Source organism: Chanos chanos, chromosome 15 (genome assembly GCF_902362185.1).
Source record: "Chanos chanos chromosome 15, fChaCha1.1, whole genome shotgun sequence".
In the NCBI taxonomy this organism is placed as follows: Eukaryota; Metazoa; Chordata; class Actinopteri; order Gonorynchiformes; family Chanidae; genus Chanos; species Chanos chanos.
In genome coordinates, this window is record NC_044509.1 from 6176791 (window position 1) to 6193922 (window position 17132).

The 17132-nt window shown below is 41.5% G+C and overlaps 2 protein-coding genes across 2 annotated transcripts; one reads left to right on the forward strand and one right to left on the reverse strand.

The window, feature by feature from the left end:
* The first annotated feature begins 85 nt into the window (after positions 1-85).
* Positions 86-4083, forward strand: rad51d (RAD51 paralog D). The gene is made up of 10 exons (XM_030792967.1): positions 86-167; positions 446-507; positions 733-851; positions 1237-1318; positions 1589-1723; positions 1854-1949; positions 2807-2897; positions 3315-3385; positions 3527-3691; positions 3985-4083. Exons 1-10 carry the CDS (start codon positions 86-88, stop codon positions 4081-4083), a joined length of 1002 nt encoding a protein of 333 aa, XP_030648827.1.
* Positions 4084-4812: 729 nt separating this feature from the next.
* On the reverse strand, positions 4813-13020 carry lig3 (ligase III, DNA, ATP-dependent). Its single transcript, XM_030792580.1, has 20 exons — positions 12466-13020; positions 12172-12300; positions 11669-11878; positions 11338-11489; positions 10972-11138; positions 10656-10733; positions 10347-10515; positions 9934-10089; positions 9364-9495; positions 9167-9246; positions 8910-8997; positions 8617-8694; positions 8219-8342; positions 7714-7856; positions 7520-7594; positions 7157-7303; positions 6887-7044; positions 6543-6639; positions 6275-6361; positions 4813-5980 (listed from the first exon to the last, which is right to left on the reverse strand). The coding sequence occupies exons 1-20, from the start codon at positions 13013-13015 to the stop codon at positions 5747-5749; spliced, it is 3054 nt and encodes a 1017-aa protein (XP_030648440.1). The 5' UTR covers positions 13016-13020; the 3' UTR covers positions 4813-5746.
* Between the last annotated feature and the right edge of the window lie 4112 nt (positions 13021-17132).

The window sequence follows — 17132 nt, forward strand, 5'->3', positions numbered from 1 at the left end:
GGTAATTTGCATCCTACTAACTCTTAGTTTCATTTAGTTACTTTGCTTTCCCCTCTCAGTTTCTTCTTTGTTGTCCTTAGGTGTCATGGTTGTTCTTAAAGAGGGAATATGTCCTGGCTTGAACGAAGACATGATCAAGTCGTTGCAGGCAGCAGACATTAGAACAGGTTTCGCATACTTCACATTAAGTTCTCACGATACCAGTTTTGATCCCTATTATTTTTATTCAGGAGTTGGCAACCCTCGTAAACCACAGAATTACATGAGTATTCTGTATAAACGAGTTATGTTTGAAAGAAGTGACCAAAATTAGGACTGTTTTTTTTTGTGCGACAAAGCAGATATATCGTAGTATGTGCAGTCAATTCCCATCTGTTTATCGACTGCTAATCTTAAAATATAATGATAAATAAATAAAATAAAATAAATATCTTTCTCTTTTCAGTCGAGGACTTTGTCTCTTCAGACACCGAGGACCTCGCCCAAAAATGTTCACTGTCGTACAAGGTATTCATGACCTAACATTGGGTAGATCCATACACTCAGTTCTACACTTTCCTCAAGTATGTACCTGATCTGTATTCTGTACGGAGAAAAGACTTCGTGGATACTTCTCATTTTTAATTAATCAATATTCATAATTACTAAATTACTTTGGGCAACCTCAGCCAAAGGACACGAACTGTACAACTGACTAATTTTGCCTTTAATCGCCTGTCACTGGTGTTACAGGCTCTCGTAGCCGTTCGACGAGTGCTCTTGGCTCAACACGCGGCCTTCCCTGTGTCAAGCGCAGACTTATACGAGGAACTGCTGAGTTCAACTGCCATCCTCTCTACGGGCAATCCAAGGTGATAATACTGACTACGATCGCATAATACAAACTACGATCAATTTGAAGAGTAAAATCAGAACTTAAGGTCAGATTAATGTAGTGTCACTGATCCTGAATTTAAAGCACATTGGGCCTCAATAGTTCAACTAAATCCACCCCTGGTTTTGAGCAGAATTCATAGGTGTATAATTTGTCAAGGAGCAATGCAGATTTCATCTTCCTTTGTGGACTCCAAGTAAACGAGCACTTTGACAATGTACATCACCAGTCTTCTGGGCATTATAGTAATAGTTGAATGGTCACTGCATATCATAGAGGGAAATTTGTCAGTGTGCTTGCATTGTTTTTCGATTGCTTGTCATACAACCTTTGTGAATGGCCACATGTGTCTTTTATTGCAGTTTAGATAAGCTGTTGGACACTGGACTGTATACAGGAGAAATAACAGAGTTGACTGGAGCTCCAGGAAGTGGAAAAACACAGGTGAACAATTACTGCGGACTATCACAACTGGAAGCATATCTGTGTAGGCGTGCATTTTAAACAGTGGTCATAAAGTGTATGAAAGTAATTCTGGGGATTCATATTATGGCAAAATCAATATATATGAGTAAATATAATGTTTATTATACATTATTGTTGCATATATGCATATAACTTTACCTTTCATAACTGTGTAAATTTGACAGAATTTTTAAAAAATAATTTAATTTATGGTGTATATTTACTGTTGTGGCTTTTTCCTTCATTAAGGTGTGTTTTAGTGTGGCTGTGAACGTGGCTTATGTGCTAAAGCAGAGTGTGATGTTTATTGACACAAACGGTGGCGCGTGTGCAAACCGTTTGCTTCAAATGCTTCAGGCCAAAAGCAGCAATAAGGCAGAGCAGGTGAGAGAATATGCATAATGAGCGTTATATATCTGTCTCTCTACCACAACACTGATTCACCGGGAATTTTACATATGTGTTAACTGAGAAACCGTAGACTGAATTCGTTCTCTTTTCTGCCAACGCGAAGATGGAAGCGCTCGAGAGGATCCGGGTATTCCGAGTTTTTGACGTCTTCTCCTTGCTTACTTCTCTTCACGGTCTAAGAACGGACATACAGCGCCAGGTAAAGATGGATATGTTTTAGCAACTGTCAGAAATTGTCATCAGAAGAAAAACTCTGAAAATGACAAGTATGTCCAGAGAGATATTGAACAGCTTTTGAGAGCACTGACCCACTCATTCTCTCATATGTATTCACACTCACTCACTCGATCTCTCATATGTATTCACACTCACTCACTCATTCTCTCATATGTATTCACACTCACTCACTCCCTCACACACTCACTCACTCGATCTCTCATATGCATTCACACAGTCACTCACTCATTCCCTCACTCATTCTCTCATGTATTCACTCATTCACTCACTCACTCTCTCTCTCATATGTATTCACACTCATTCACTCACTCATATGCATTCACACTCACTCACTCTCTCATATGTATTCACACTCATTCACTCACTCGTTCTCTCATATGTATTCACACTCACTCACTCTCTCATATGTATTCACACTCATTCACTCACTCATTCTCTCATGTATTCACACTCATTCCCTCACTCATTCTCTCATATGCATTCACTCACTCACTTACTCACTCTCTCATATGCATTCGCACTCACTCACTCACTCACTCTCTCATATGCATTCACACAGTCACTCACTCACTCAATTTCTCATATGTATTCACACTCACTCACTCACTTACTCACTCTCTCATATGCATTCACACAGTCACTCACTCACTCACTTTCTCATATGTATTCACACTCACTCACTCACTCTCTCATATGCATTCACACAGTCACTCACTCACTCACTTTCTCATATGTATGCACACTCACTCACTCACTCGCTCACTCATTCTTTCATATGAGTTCACACTCACTCACTCACTCCCTCCTATGTATTCACAGGCATCTGCAGGAGGAGGTTCTGTCAAACTTGTCATAGTAGACTCAGTCTCTGCAGTGCTGGCTCACACACTGGGAGCAAAACAGAGTGAAGGTATTATTATACGGGTTATCTCCGCTCAATGTCCAGTAAGATTATTCTTTTTTTTTTTGTAGTTAATGTGTGTCACAGCTTCTGTTTCGACAGCTGCATGCTTTCTTTCTCAGTTACTATCATGATTCATCCCTGATGACTTTCAGTAATTGTATTCAGTTATTTACCATTCAGTTTCCTTGGTATGATAAAGGCCTTAATACAGTTAATGCCAATTCCACATATGAATCTCAACCCCACAATCACTGACCATGGGCCATGTGGTAAAGAAAATCACCTGTAGGACAGATTGGCAGTTTGTTTATATGAAAAGTTTGTTTTCTGACAGGCCGCTGCGATTCAGAAAGGTTTTGTTCACACTGGAGCTGTTTATGAAGACATTGCATTTTGGACACCAGTATTTGCGTTGCGTTTTAGGTATGTCTTTGATGATGCAAGTTGCAGGAATGTTGAAGACAATTGCAAAGGACTTCAATATTGCAGTGCTGGTGAGGACATCTAAAATGCATCTCTCTAAATTATGTTGTTTTTATTATGATCCTTCTGTGTATCTGTTTTATGAGTTTGCTCTATCAAATCCACTTCTTCCATCAGTACTTGGACATAGTGGTTTATTTGTTTTTGATCAGGTGACCAATCATGCGGTCCGAGACGGAAACGGCCGGTTCAAAGCCGGATTGGGTCAGTCCTGGAGTCACGTCCCAAGGACCAGGGTACTGCTGCAGCCCGTGGAAAGTCCCGGAAACTCATCCCGTAGCTTGCGTAGTGCAACTTTGACAAAATCGTCCAGACAGGTAAACTTGCTGTGTGTTTGCAGAATGAGACAATTAAATCGTGTCTTAATTTCTTTCAGTACTAAATGGTTTTGGTTGGCCCAATTAATGTAAATAAAAAGGCCCTCAAAATATTTTATATGAAAATCAGTAATAATAAGCACGAAACATACAGTCGATTAGCATGAAAACTAGAGTTGTTGCTGCACTCTGCAGAGAGGAGGTAAAGGAACAGGGTCAGCTGCATGGGTTGATGGGGCGATTTAGTCAAGAGAAAAGTATTAGTGCTCACTGACTGTCTATTCCCTTCTCAGGCTTGTCATCAGGTGGAAGTGTTTGACCTGAGTAGTTCGGGATTGTCTGAGGATAAAGGGAACTCAGGCAAGAGGAAACTGGATGACCTCAAGCTCTAGAGTTTTCCATGGGCCAAAATGAGTCTGATCTTTTCTCTGTAATATCTACTGAACAGTTTTAGCTTGTTCCATAAAGTCATTAGAATGATGCTAGATGATAAAAAAAAAAAGAAGAAATTCTGTTTCACAGGAATGAAGCAGATTGTTTAAAATTGTTTCATGTAGATGAGTGATTATCAATGTATATCAGTATTTTTTTGGTTTATGTACTAGCAATTTGAGCAAAACATAAATATATATATAAATATTTTGTCTTCTCAGAACACATGGTTGATTTGCATTTGGAATAAAACAGGAGGAATTAAAGTAAACTGTTTTATGTGAACCCAAACAGTGCCTTACTGTCGGTCAATATGTCCATACTTTTCTCACATTTCACACATTTAAACGTCTGCCACGGTTTTTTACTGCTCAGAAAAATGAAGATGAAATAAAAAGGATATTAGTATGCATTCATACTCAAGGCAGTGCCTGTTGTTCTGTTTTGTTTGTCAACAGAATGGTGTTTTTTTTTTTTTATGATTGCTTTGTTTCTGTAATCAAACCTAAATTTATTTTCCTCCTGTCACAGGTATGTTGTCAGTTATATGGCACAATGTTGCAAAAAAAGGCAAACGGGACACATTTGGGCATTTTTTTTGAAAACTTTTTTTTTTTTTACTCAGCCCAGGCTTATTTTAGCACCATAACATATTTTTTTGTCTGTATTCAGTGGAACACTATCTCATTTCCCAACATTCAGACCTGAACATGTTAAAAAAAAGACCTTCCTGTCAAAAGATCTTTGGATGAAACATGAATGGAAAAGCACACAATGAAACGTGAGGTGGATTTACAAATATTCACCCCCTAGACAATATCGGATTCTTCTCGTAGTTGAAAAGAGGTATTAATCTGTGTGGGAATTTAACTCCATAGGGTAAGAGAAGCCAGTCTGAATGTGAATGAATTGTAAACGACCCACGGCATATTAAAAATGACTTTGACTATCATTGCTAACTTATTACTAAGTTCTAAACCCAGTTTATTCCTATACACAACAACTCATGACAGATGCTGTCTGTCTCTTAACTAGTTCTTTTGATAAATCCTGAGTTGGTACTTATGACGTTTCTTTATACCATGATATGAAACTCATTCCAAGGCTCTGGACAAAGGGAGACGCGTCTCGTGACCATGTTGTTTGCGTCTGTGTTTTTCGGCCTAAACGTGATTGGAAGACGTGACAGATACTCGGCTGTGATGATACACTCTCACCAATGAAAGAAGCGCTGAGCTCAAGTGAAGAGAAGAACTGACTTAAAATCAGATAAATGACTGTAAATGGAGGAAAACATGACCGGTTTCCTATTTACATCCAGAAAAAATAAAACAAACAAAAACAAACAAAACATTAAAGCTAAGGTTGTGGTGTCCTGTGTAAATGGCCAATACCCAATGTAAGGTAAAGCAAGTAAAAATACTGCATGTCTGGAGAAGCAGGTTTTCTTCCTTTTTAAATGACAAAACGTATAGTCCAGCTTATTACTCTGAAACCGAAGCATTACTGTTGTTATTGACGAGGACAGCACGCAGTTTTTCTGAAGGGCACTTTTTTTTTGTGTGTATTTGTGTGTGTGTGTAGGAAAAAAAGCTGGAGTGGTCAAAAGGTCATTTGTCAGAATCAGCAGGGCGGGACCACTCGTCTCTTGCGAATGCACTCCCAGATCCAGTTGGAGGTGACCTTTTGAGCCTGGCTCTCCTCGTCGGGCTCGGCCAGCGTGTGCGTGGCCGCGGTGGCGTTGTACTCGGGCACTAAATCCCCGTCGTAAGCCACAAAGTACCTCCGCAGTCTCTGGAAGTCCTGCGTCGACTCGGGGAGGAACAGCTTCACTCCGCTGAAGATGTCTAACAGGGTCTGACAGAAGATTAAAAACAAAAAGAAAATAATAAAAGGCTAAACTACATGCCATAGAGATCGTTTGACTACTTCAGAAGAGTGGCCCTCCAATCCACTGTTTCTTACAGTATGCAATTTAGTCCAACACTGGGGTTCATCACTGTCAGTATTTCTAGCTCTAAGCCTATATTTTAAGGATGATAACGTAGCACTTTAAAACTTTACAGACAGTATTATCAAAGAGGATCAGATTTCAAACGGATGAAAACGGATGAGCGGTGGATTAAAAAAAAAACCTCCCTGAACGCTGACCTTTTCAGGCTTTGGCTCTGTTTTTTGAGGAGAGGGTGTCTTCTGTTTGCTTTGTCCGTTGCTGTGAACGGTTTCTGTCTTTTTGATCTGAAACAAAAAGGGGAACTCAAAGTTATTTGGTCCGTAGCAATTCACAAACGTCCCCATGCTGTGAGGCCTTGAGTTCCCTGCAAAAGTTCCGCTGAGCGCGTTGCTATCGAAAGGCGTTACGCACAGTTCTTTGCTCGGAGAATGCTCCGGAAATGTGTTTAACAGAGGTCAGACAAACCTTCTTTCTGCTGTGATCCTCAGCGGGCAGCTTCCTCTTGGCCGCAGGAGCAGGAGACTGAGGTTCTGATTTCACGGGTTTTGGTTTTGGGGAATGACTATTGCCTAGGGTAAGGAGTCCAAAAATAAAGAAATAAAACAAAGACACAAACAAAAAAAAAAAAACCCAACTATGCGTATCAATAGACATGATCAAATTTGTTAGATATCAATTCTAACAAACGCAGACAACACGCATTCCTCACTGCAAACATTTTAGATCTTCTGAGGAATACATTTTACGAGAAATTCAATTTCAGCTGCGGATTTTTTTTTTTTGTTTGTTTGTTTAGGAGTGACTTTTACTCACTGTTCTTGCTGGAGGAGGTGGCTGCTCCGTGCGACGTGGAAGGAGAGCTGCCTCCGCTGTCTCCTCCTGAGGAGCTCTTGTCATCTTTGTTGCCTTTGGACTGACCTGCTGTTATCTCAAAATCAGACCTCTCCTTAGAGATGCGATAAAGCTCCTGCAAACGGCGATTTGAACGCGAATAAATCACAGACAGCAACGGAAACGTGTCGCGTGTTCACACTGTTAAATTGAACACCAAAGTCGTCGGTTTAGTCTGCGACTCAAACCTTTAGCTGATGAAGGTTAGTGGCGGTCTTCCAGTCTTTGTCGTCGCGGATGCGCGTGCAGCGCGGGAAGCGGATCGAAATGCCGTCGGCCGTGTGCATCTCGGACTTGGAAAACTCGGCTCCCGTGATCTCCCAGACCGGAGCTTTCTATTCACGAGAGAGAAGAAATAGAGCTACAGTCAAGAGCGTGCTGGGTTTGAAAAACGTGTCCCTTACATCTGGGCTATAGATGCGTACCACGTTAGTCGAGATCACATTCATTAACGATAAAACAATAATGAGTTAAAGGTCTCATTAAGCAAAGCTTTCCTGCAAATGCAATTTTCGGACATAATTCATTAATTATCTAACTAACTCTCTCACCTCTGGGTCTCTGATTATGAAATCTGGGTAGTAGTTTTTGATGATCTTTATCCATCCTGGTATCTTGCTAGGCTCCTGAAAAACAGAGAGAGACGTATTTTTCACGCTTAACGTGTCTTCTTCCAGAGTTTTGGAGCTGGAAGCTAAAGCAGAAGATGGTAACCCTGTGTTTGGCCACTGGTTTGCGTGTTTACCTTGCTGATTTTAATCATGTCCAGTTCCTTCTGTAGTCTGGCCAAGGTCGCGTCATCGTACCCCCCGGAGCATTTAGTCACGGTGCACCACTTCTTCGAGTCAGGGTCATAGCAACCCATCAGAAAACTGGACATTATCCCACCTGTTTTTTATAAAAGCCAGTGAGGTTACTGCAAAAGAACTTTTTTTTAATACATTTTACAATCACGACACTTTTATATTAACAAACTTTTCACTTTACACATTTACATTGTATAAACATTTGCATAGGTCTTGCTGGATAAAACATGCCTTCATCGAAGTGTGAACCTTAAACATTACACTGTCGTAATGTACTCACTCAGTCACACAGGTAATGTACTATTGCTGATATTGTAGAAGCAAAACATTTTTTTAACCAACTGATGACTGGGTTCCAATAAGTACAAAGAAAATAAGGGGGGGATTTAGCAATCATAACTTAATAAAAGAAAAAAAACCATAAGATATATGCGGTATAAAGACCTTTTGATCCAGAGCCATAGAAAGCCCCTAAAACAACCAGATCAGCAGTGTCAGCCATTGCTCCTTCATTTAGATAATCCTTCTTCACCTTCAGCCAGTGCCGTTTCCCCGGTTCATACGTTCCCTGAGAAAAGGACAGAGAACGAGTTCAACTCTTCCACTCAAAGAGACTCTCTAACTTTGTCACTGTGCACGGCATTACGTTTTTTTTCTTTTATCTCTCCATGGGGTTCTCTTCAAAGATTTAGAAGTACGGGAAGAAAGCTCATAAAATACAAAATTCATGGATGCAAATAGAATCAGCGGCGGGTGGGGGGAAAAAAAAAAAACAATCTGGCCACAACAAAGAATGTTCCAGAATCTCTGACGAACCTCGTTGGATGAAAAGAAGCACGCACCTTAACATCCTTTAGAACCAGGCCCTCCAGGCCCTCTCTGATCACGCGTGTGATCATCTCAGCAAGGTCTGCCGCTCTCTGTCAGGATAAAAACGATGTCATTTCCTTTTCCTCCTTCCACTCACTCCTCTGAATATGAATTATCCAACAGTGCATGATAAATCCACCATTACAAATGTTACTCCGAAGAACTATAACTTAGGGCTTGGTTTCGGAAGATTAATCGCAGTCTGCAGTGGAAAACCAAAACAAAAACAAATGAAAGGACAGAGGTAGAGAGATGTAAAACCTACAGTTACATGCTTCATCTCTGAGAACAATATCCTATTAGGGACCTCCACCATGTTGTCGTGGAGAAATTTTCTCCTCTCACAAAGTGGTCTACAAAAAAAAACAAAAGAGAAACAACCACTTCCACTCACTTCCAGTTCTGTTTAATATTCTGAACAATGTTTTGATGTTTTCTGCTGAGGGATCTATACACATGCAATTGCATTATGAAACAGAGTGATTAATATTAACGATGGTAATTTAAAAAAAAATCTCTCACTTGTCCATGAGGCTAACGCCATTGAAGTAAATGCAGTCGAATACAAACAGGCACACGTTGGCGTCTTGAAAGGCCGCTTTCTAAAAAAGAGCGAGAGAGAGAGAGAGAGAGAGAGCCAGAGAGAGATGTTAACGTCATTTCTCTGTGCCAAAAAATATAAGACATTACAAAACATGAGCTATTCTCACTGAATTTACCTTATGCACTCCCAGAGTTCCAAACGGCAGCGGTTTACTGGTCTTTGTATCGATGAGGAGGACCTCAGCGTCCAGAATCATACTGTCTCCCCCAGCAAAGGCCTTGGGTATATACTCTTTAAAATGGGCCACCTGAGGGGGGGGGACAGCCGGGTTTACCTTGGCAAGCCTTGGGCATCACACTTCCTTATTACCGAGCTTAACACAGCTTCATATTTTTAGAACATCTGTATTATGAGTGACCAAAGTACAACTGTCGGACGAGCTTTCGTGGTGGAACAACAAACCTCCTCCCTCAAAGTAAATGTTTAGAAACCTGTTATTTATGCTCCTTTATGATGATGATGATGATGATGATAAGTATCCACCAATGATTTAGATACGTTACTGATTAAATAGTGATTTATAGGGGACTACTGGACCCCGGAAGCCATTCAGATAAGCTATTAATGTGGCACGAATGTAAACTGCACGGTTGGTCAATCACATTGAAACTCTTTACAATCGACTCTTTGATTATGGGTTCTTGCCGGACATCTCAGGTCAGCCTGGTGTCTTTTGGTCACAGACCTTGTGAGGGAGCACCGGTTTGAGGCTGCGGCTGAAGTAGCTGAAGTGATCTCCGTTTTTGTGGACCTGCACGCGCTCCCCGTCGTACTTGATCTCCGAGTACATCCCGTTGGGACACTTCTTCATGGCGTACTCGATGGATTTGCACGCCTCCGCCTAAACAAACAGGGGACGCGAAAAAACGAAGAGATTAAAACGAGACTCACGAAAGATAAGCCCAAAGGGCTTACGATTCAGGCTCTGACTTTATCAGCAAAGTCTCTGAACTGGAACCAAAGCCTTCGACAGAACTGCTCCAACAGCTAAAGGTCTGTGCAGTCACTAACCACTCACAACCGGTAAAGGGCTGACTTTAGAACTTTGTTCTGATGTAGAGAGCACCTTGACTGAGTCTGGATGTGTGAGGCTCTCACCAGCATGGGCTGCACAGGGGTCATGAGGGTGGCCTCAACACTAAGGCTCTTCCTGGGTCCCACACCATTAGATGCGTCCTGCTGGTTCCGCAGCACCCTGTCAATCACGTCGCCAAGGTTACGGGAAGCTTTAAAGGCGTCGTAGGCGTTTGGATCCACAGCGTCTAGGCTGAGGGGAAATGAATGCACGGGCGTAAAGAAAAAAAAAAAACAAAAGCATCGGGGAAAAGAAAGAAGAAATTAATGTGATGGGGGGAAAAAAAAAACCCCAGTTGTGGTTATTTTGGTGTTATGTAGGTGATTACTTACACGTGTTTCGCCCCTGAGTTTATTTTCAGATCATGCTTGATGAGTCGAACGATGCACTTCAGGTCGTTTCCAGTGCATCTGAAAATGCCAACGGCGCATTGCAATTAAAATCAGCGTCTCTTAAAAATAAAGACAGCTAGAGGCAATTACAGAATTAAACAGGTACAAGGTAAAGCCAAAATACACAATCTGCAGGCTATACATGTCTCTACACAGACACACACACACACAAAAACTCATACCAAGCACAGGAATGGCACCGCAGTGCAGGTCTGTGGACTCAAGGGGCTTTAGGTGTCTGACATTAATGGCTTACTTCTTGGCAATGTCCTGCAGTTCTGCCTGCTGGTCATCTTCCTTAGTGAGCTGAGACAGCCGAGTCAGTGAAGCGTCCACCTCCTGGATGGTTAGAAGGCTCTTGGATGCTGGGGGAAAAGACTTGCTCGCTTCAAAGAACATCCTCACCGTTTCAGACACATCACCCTTTTGGTGGGGAGGGGGGGACCACACGCACGCACGCACGCACACACACACACACACAAACAAAACAGACACATAAACAATTTCACACACAATCTCTGAGCTTTACACACTAGAGAATCTATGTTCCTCGCAGCTGAAGTCATAAGCAAACACTGATGAGTGTCAGCAAAAAAAAAAAAAAAAAAAAAAAGGCACTGACCTGCTCCAAATCTCGCACCATCTCGTCTTGGTTGCAGTTGAAGATGCGGCTGAAGAGTTTCACTATCTGTTTATCATTGAGGTTGTACACACTCTTAACAACTCCTGGAAGCAGCAGCTTCACTGTCAGATACAGGTCTCCCTTAAATGCATCTGAACAGAGAAGACAAACACTAAAAGTCAATACAACAGCAGCGTTAATAAAAAAAAGTCCTGTAGTTCCTGTACAACATTCACTAACCTGCAGTTTCTGACATATGGGTAAGTTTCATACCGTCAGACTCTCGGCAGAACATAGATCTAAATGTAGCGGCTTTCAATACTGAACCAACCTCCTCCAGAGCCTTTCTTTAAAAAGTCTTGAATAATTTGAGTTTTGGCGTTGTAGCTGGACTTCTCGGCCACCATGGCGCACAGCTTTCTGAACTCGCGAAGGAGACAGTCTTTACTGCTGGGGTCGCAGAGCTTGGCCGACAGGGCGCTGCCCTGCCCGGTTTTGGCCGGAGATGCGGCTGGGCTGGTGGACGTCCCCGCCTTGGCAGCTGATAAACATAAAAGGGCGATTAGATCACTTGGCTAAGTCTTTATCATTTACAGTTGCTTAGATAAGACAGCGTGATGGTTCAGTATGTGTATAGTTATGTTCTCTTATCCTGTCATTTACACTAATGACCGTCTTACACTGTTATGTGGTTTGCAAGGGCGGTTATCACACACTTTCTGACTGTAACTTAGACACATGAGTGACAGGCCCAAGCAGATACCAGAAAGATAGGTGAGCAGAAAGATCGATACAGGCAGAAAGACAGGTGGGCACGTGTTCCACCTTCCTTACCTGTGAAGCCGGAGAACTTGCGAGGAGCATTGACGGACGGATCAGCAGGTGGTGCTGTTAGCTGACCGCTGGTGTTTAGCTTGGCTTGTACCTTCTTTTTTGGGCTTGCGTTCGTTTTGGCAGCTAGTTCTGACGGAGGGAGAGAGAGAGAGAGAGAGAGAGAGAGAGAGAGAGAGAGAAAAGAAACATCTATTCAAATCCAACCCTCTTAAATGCCACGGATGAGTAACAACACATGAATGAGAGAACACAGAAAAGCGAGTTTTCATATTCAAGAATACAGCGAAAAAATACCCGTGACGTGTTTGTTGATAAGCTCTTTGTCTTCGTCTTGCAGCTCCTCCCAACCCTCCAGATCCGTGATGTCCTCGATCTTCTTCGTGGTGGCCCGAGCCCGTTCCAGCTTCTCGAAGATGCACTTGACGTGGTACCACTCCTTCATCTCGCCGGCGGACTCGCTGAAAGGGTTGGGCACGATCTTGCCGATGCGGACCAACCCTTTCATGATCTTGTCCTTGCATTTTTTGCACCCCGCCGTGCCACGTTTGGCGTACTCCACGCAATACCTCTGCTCCGCCATGCCCGGCGTGTCCCTGGCAAAGTCCGGGAGAGATACGCTGAAGGGAGACGATGAAGAGATGCTGAACCTCCGAGAGAGCGGCGTGCGGCGAGACCGGGCGAAGAGGCAGAGGGCAGTCTCCTTTTTATTTATCAAGATCTGGAAGCACCAGGGCAACTGAGACAGAGCAGCTGACTTGCAGAAAAGCTGAGCCCTGGAATACAGCACTGGAGCAGATGCTGTACAAACCGTCCGTATTGCCTTAAAGGGGCAAAGTCTATGCATCCAGCTCAGACTCTATGCATCCTATTCAGAGGCAGACAGGGGTTGATATGCACAAGGAGAAAGGAGAACTGACGTTAGGTTTGCAAATGTTTATTTAGAACACTCGTATCTCACAATCAGTTTACGTCAGAGTTTGCTGGGCTTTTTTGGTATGCAATTCTTATGAACTCGTGAACTAAAATACAGCAGTTTGAGGGTCAAAGGGCTGCAATTTACTTGAGGCGGAGTGTTAAGCGAGGTTGGAGCACAGCGCAAAGTGCAAGTATTACATCGACTTCAGAAAAAGAAAATTGGTTAGAGAAACAAAGCTTCAAATTTGCATACGACTGCGTGATATGGCAATTGTGTAAGTGCACTGTTCATAACAGTGACCAAACCAGTCAACCCGGACTAGACGGACTAGAGCTAGACGGCTAACACCCGTTTAACAATGGCATATCCAGCCACGCGTGACATGTAGCCGTTCGTTGACGCTACTTGAAAAGCCTCGAAGCGAATGTCTACTGAGAACAAGTCAGCATTAAACAAAAGTGCACTCCAACATTTATTCACCTGCTGAAAGCTACATTAAACGCCGTGCTATGTGCCAAACTGCTGGTATGGTACCACGTACAGCTGCAACGTCGGCAAACGCAAGCAGCGCAAACACCAGTGTTAGTGTCAATTAAAAAGCTTGTTCGTTAAACAAGAATTCGTTTCATTTACCTGGCTTTGCTTCTGACGTGTGATTTCCATCAGAAATGTGAGCGATAAAAGTAAAATTCTACAGTTTGAAATACAGTGTGAAGTAACGTTGTGTTGATCTGTTATTCCTTTTAATCCAAGGCATGCTTCCTCTTTGTTCCTAAGTGCTTCCTGTATATTGCGCATGTGCAGAAAGCATGTGTGTTTGTGGTAGAAATATAACAAAATGCATTTTATTATTTGTTCGTCGGTTAATATTATAAGGCTATCGTGTTTGAAAATTGACTTTTCATAGCTCCTGTAATTAAGCTATACGAGGACCTTCGGTTACGATTTTGTTTGTTTTTAACAAGTAACCTTTATGGGAATACAATGCACATGGCACATGACGGGTCAAACGATTTAAGTATTCAGCAATAAGCTTGATTTCAATATGAACTTAAATTTGAGTTATTTTTACGTTCTCCAAATTGTTCCTATCAGAAGCTTATTTTAAATGTACAAAACAGCTTAATTATTGTCCTTCTCAGACAACTGTATAGTGAACTATATGTACTGTAAAGTAATACCGTAAGTCACTGATTAAACGGTCCCGGATCCTGAGCAACCCGAATCCTGAGCAACTGTTGTTAAATCTACAATATTTAACATATTAATATTTAACATTAAAAAACTGATGTTGGTCATTATCATTTCCATGTCGACCTGAGCACACCTATGATACACCTATAAAAGATGCTATTATAAAAAGTCCCAATAGAGTGCCATGAAGGTATTTGGAAAGACTAAATACAGTACATATACTATGTAGTAATTAATACATAACTATTGTTGCTTTTTTTTAAAATACACACACACACACACACACACACACACACACACACACACTTTCCTTTCCTTTCCTTTCTTTCCTTCAATCCTGCCGCTCTTTCTCTCTCTCTCTCTCTCTTTGGTCATTATTAGTTAGGTGGGACACTAGCCAGGATAATCAATCAACGCAGTTCGAAGTAAACTACAAAGGCACCTCTTGCAGTACCCCGTCAGGTCAAAAGATGGCAGTAAAGTCGTGACGTTCGTATTACTCCATTTACAGCACGAAGCAATATATTAAAAAGAACTTTCAGCGACAGTGCTCTCTTCTCTCTTCATTCACTCTGATTTCATTTGATGAGTTAATGCTCTTTGACAGGGGTGAAATGAATTTCATCTCATTCCAAGCAGATGGAGCACGATTCCGTGGAGAGATATGGTGAACAGGGCTAAATTTGCCATAAGAAATATTTTTGAAATTACATTGGCCGTATCAAACGGTGACAAGTTTTGAAGTGTCCCAAAATCAGTATGACTAGACAAAATATTTAGCATATGTTGTTTTGATATAAAATGTTGAGAAGCAAAGTTGAGTGAACAGAGACGGAAATAATAGTTATTTCTGAATGTATGAGTCTGTGTATCACAACACGGAGTTTCTGAATATTACAGGGAGGGACCGGTAAGAGACGTGGGGGTTTTAGGTCTCTCCTCGCTCCAGTGCATCTGCTCCTGCTAATCAAGGCCTCGGTAATGAGCTGATGAGTTCAGTCAGGTATGTTACAGCAAGGAGACCGAGCGTGTCCAGTCACGTCTGCCTCAAGGGTACACCGAGGAGATGCCAAAATTTGATCAATGTCAGGTAATTATTATGTACAAATGTAAAAGGAATTGGCGCCATAGAGCACGTGCAGGTTAAGTTTGCTTCAAATGAGCTTTAACCTGTTGTTGTGTCGCTTCGTACAGCTGTCACAGTTTTCAGCAGGAACTAACAACAATGTTAACAGTCTCATAGTCAAAACTAACCAAATTTCTAACGACAGGAGGAGATAGCCCGATAGTATAATTTAAACCGATACATCCTTTTAGTATTTCCTTCTCCCAGGTCTGCGGCCTGCAACTGTAATTTAATATTGACTATTCCTACCGCTGTCGTGCAGTAAAATGAATGAACCTGTTACCGGGGAAACACAGTGATTTCATCTTGCTGTAGACAGATCTCCACAATTTAGGGTGGGAACTAATATTAGTATATCAAACAGCAAATAATTCACACAGTGACACGTTCAGCAATATATTTCCTGGCATATTTTTTGTATGATTTTTTTTTTTTTTTTTTATTTGGACAAATTTTGAGGATGTCTAGTTCGACAGCAGCATCTAAAGATAGTGAGAAACTCAATTATTGGGACAAGTCGAGAATAGAACTTGAGAAAAATGAATGATGCAGATTATCAGAGCACGAACCCCTACTTTTGCCTCGGAATATCAATTCTCTTCCTCAGCAAGATGGAAATATAAGAATTAATGAGCAATATGCATAACATTGGATCAAATGGTTACACCACAGAGTGAGTGTGCGTTCCCATGTGTAATTTCTGTCTCTTCTGAGGCTCACGAGTAGCTGAGGTAGCATTTCCAGTCCATTTGCATTTTACAAAACTTCACAGGAATATTTTAAGTTGGTTTGGCGGATAACATCTCAGATCAAACATATCACCACGCTTATCTGAGCTACGATCTGGGTCATCTCATTCAAATGCTTCGTATCATGCGAAACACAGGGAGAGCACATGGGTCTCATCAAAGAGAAAATGAGTTGTGTTCAGTTTCCTATTCCAGGACAGTGGTGAATGAGAGAGAATTGTTGTAATGGACATTAAATACAGACACGCTCTTACTGTGTTCAGCAATGATACTCACCTTTTAAACCAATGTGTCTACCACAGTGTTTCTTATCACATTTCAAACCCTGAAAATATGCAATAACAAAGACAACATTTCTTGGCAGTCACCTCATATTTTTCTGTGAGTGACACACTGTAGTAATTATTGCCAATGACTGACACCTGGCTTTATTTTGCAGTATGGTACAAAAGTATCATTTGAAACAGGTATTAGTATGGGTGATACAACTGAGAATGTATTGGAAGTGTGATTGGATGGTATACCCTCTTCCAAAAGAGCTCTTCAGAGCTTTTCAATTTATCAACATACCTGTTTTGTACATATTGCAGGAGAAACAAATAAAATATTCAATAAATACATATTTCTAAAAAAAAAAAAAGTGAAGAAAAAATAGTTAATTGCATGTGTGAAAATTACTGTGTGCATGTGTGCGTGTGTGTTTATTTATGTGTGTGTGTTTGTGTGTATGCGTGTGTGTGTTTCTGTGTGTGTGTGTGGTTTATTTGGTTGCTTTTTTTTTTTTAAAGGTTGTCTTTTCATTTTCACTTTCATCCTGGTGAAATGCCTATGCTACTGTCCCGAAACTCAATTAGCAGCTGAAGCCTTAGGCCCCACAGGACATAGGAGAGAGAATCTAATTAAATGACCCAGCATTCAATAGCTGTTTGATCACAATTAAAAACAAATTAAACGACAAAGAAGCTGGATTGTTGCA

Coding starts and splice junctions, on each gene's coding strand:
- rad51d (XM_030792967.1), top strand. CDS start 86: ATGGTTGTTCTTAAAGAGGGAATATGTCCTGGCTTGAACGAAGACATG. Junction 1,319..1,588: donor CAGGAAGTGGAAAAACACAG/GTGAACAATTAC, acceptor TCCTTCATTAAG/GTGTGTTTTAGTGTGGCTGT. Junction 2,898..3,314: donor GGGAGCAAAACAGAGTGAAG/GTATTATTATAC, acceptor GTTGCGTTTTAG/GTATGTCTTTGATGATGCAA.
- lig3 (XM_030792580.1), bottom strand. CDS start 13,015: ATGCATAGACTTTGCCCCTTTAAGGCAATACGGACGGTTTGTACAGCA. Junction 10,090..10,346: donor CCCCTGTGCAGCCCATGCTG/GTGAGAGCCTCA, acceptor CTGTTTGTTTAG/GCGGAGGCGTGCAAATCCAT. Junction 8,695..8,909: donor CAGAGATGAAGCATGTAACT/GTAGGTTTTACA, acceptor TTATCCTGACAG/AGAGCGGCAGACCTTGCTGA.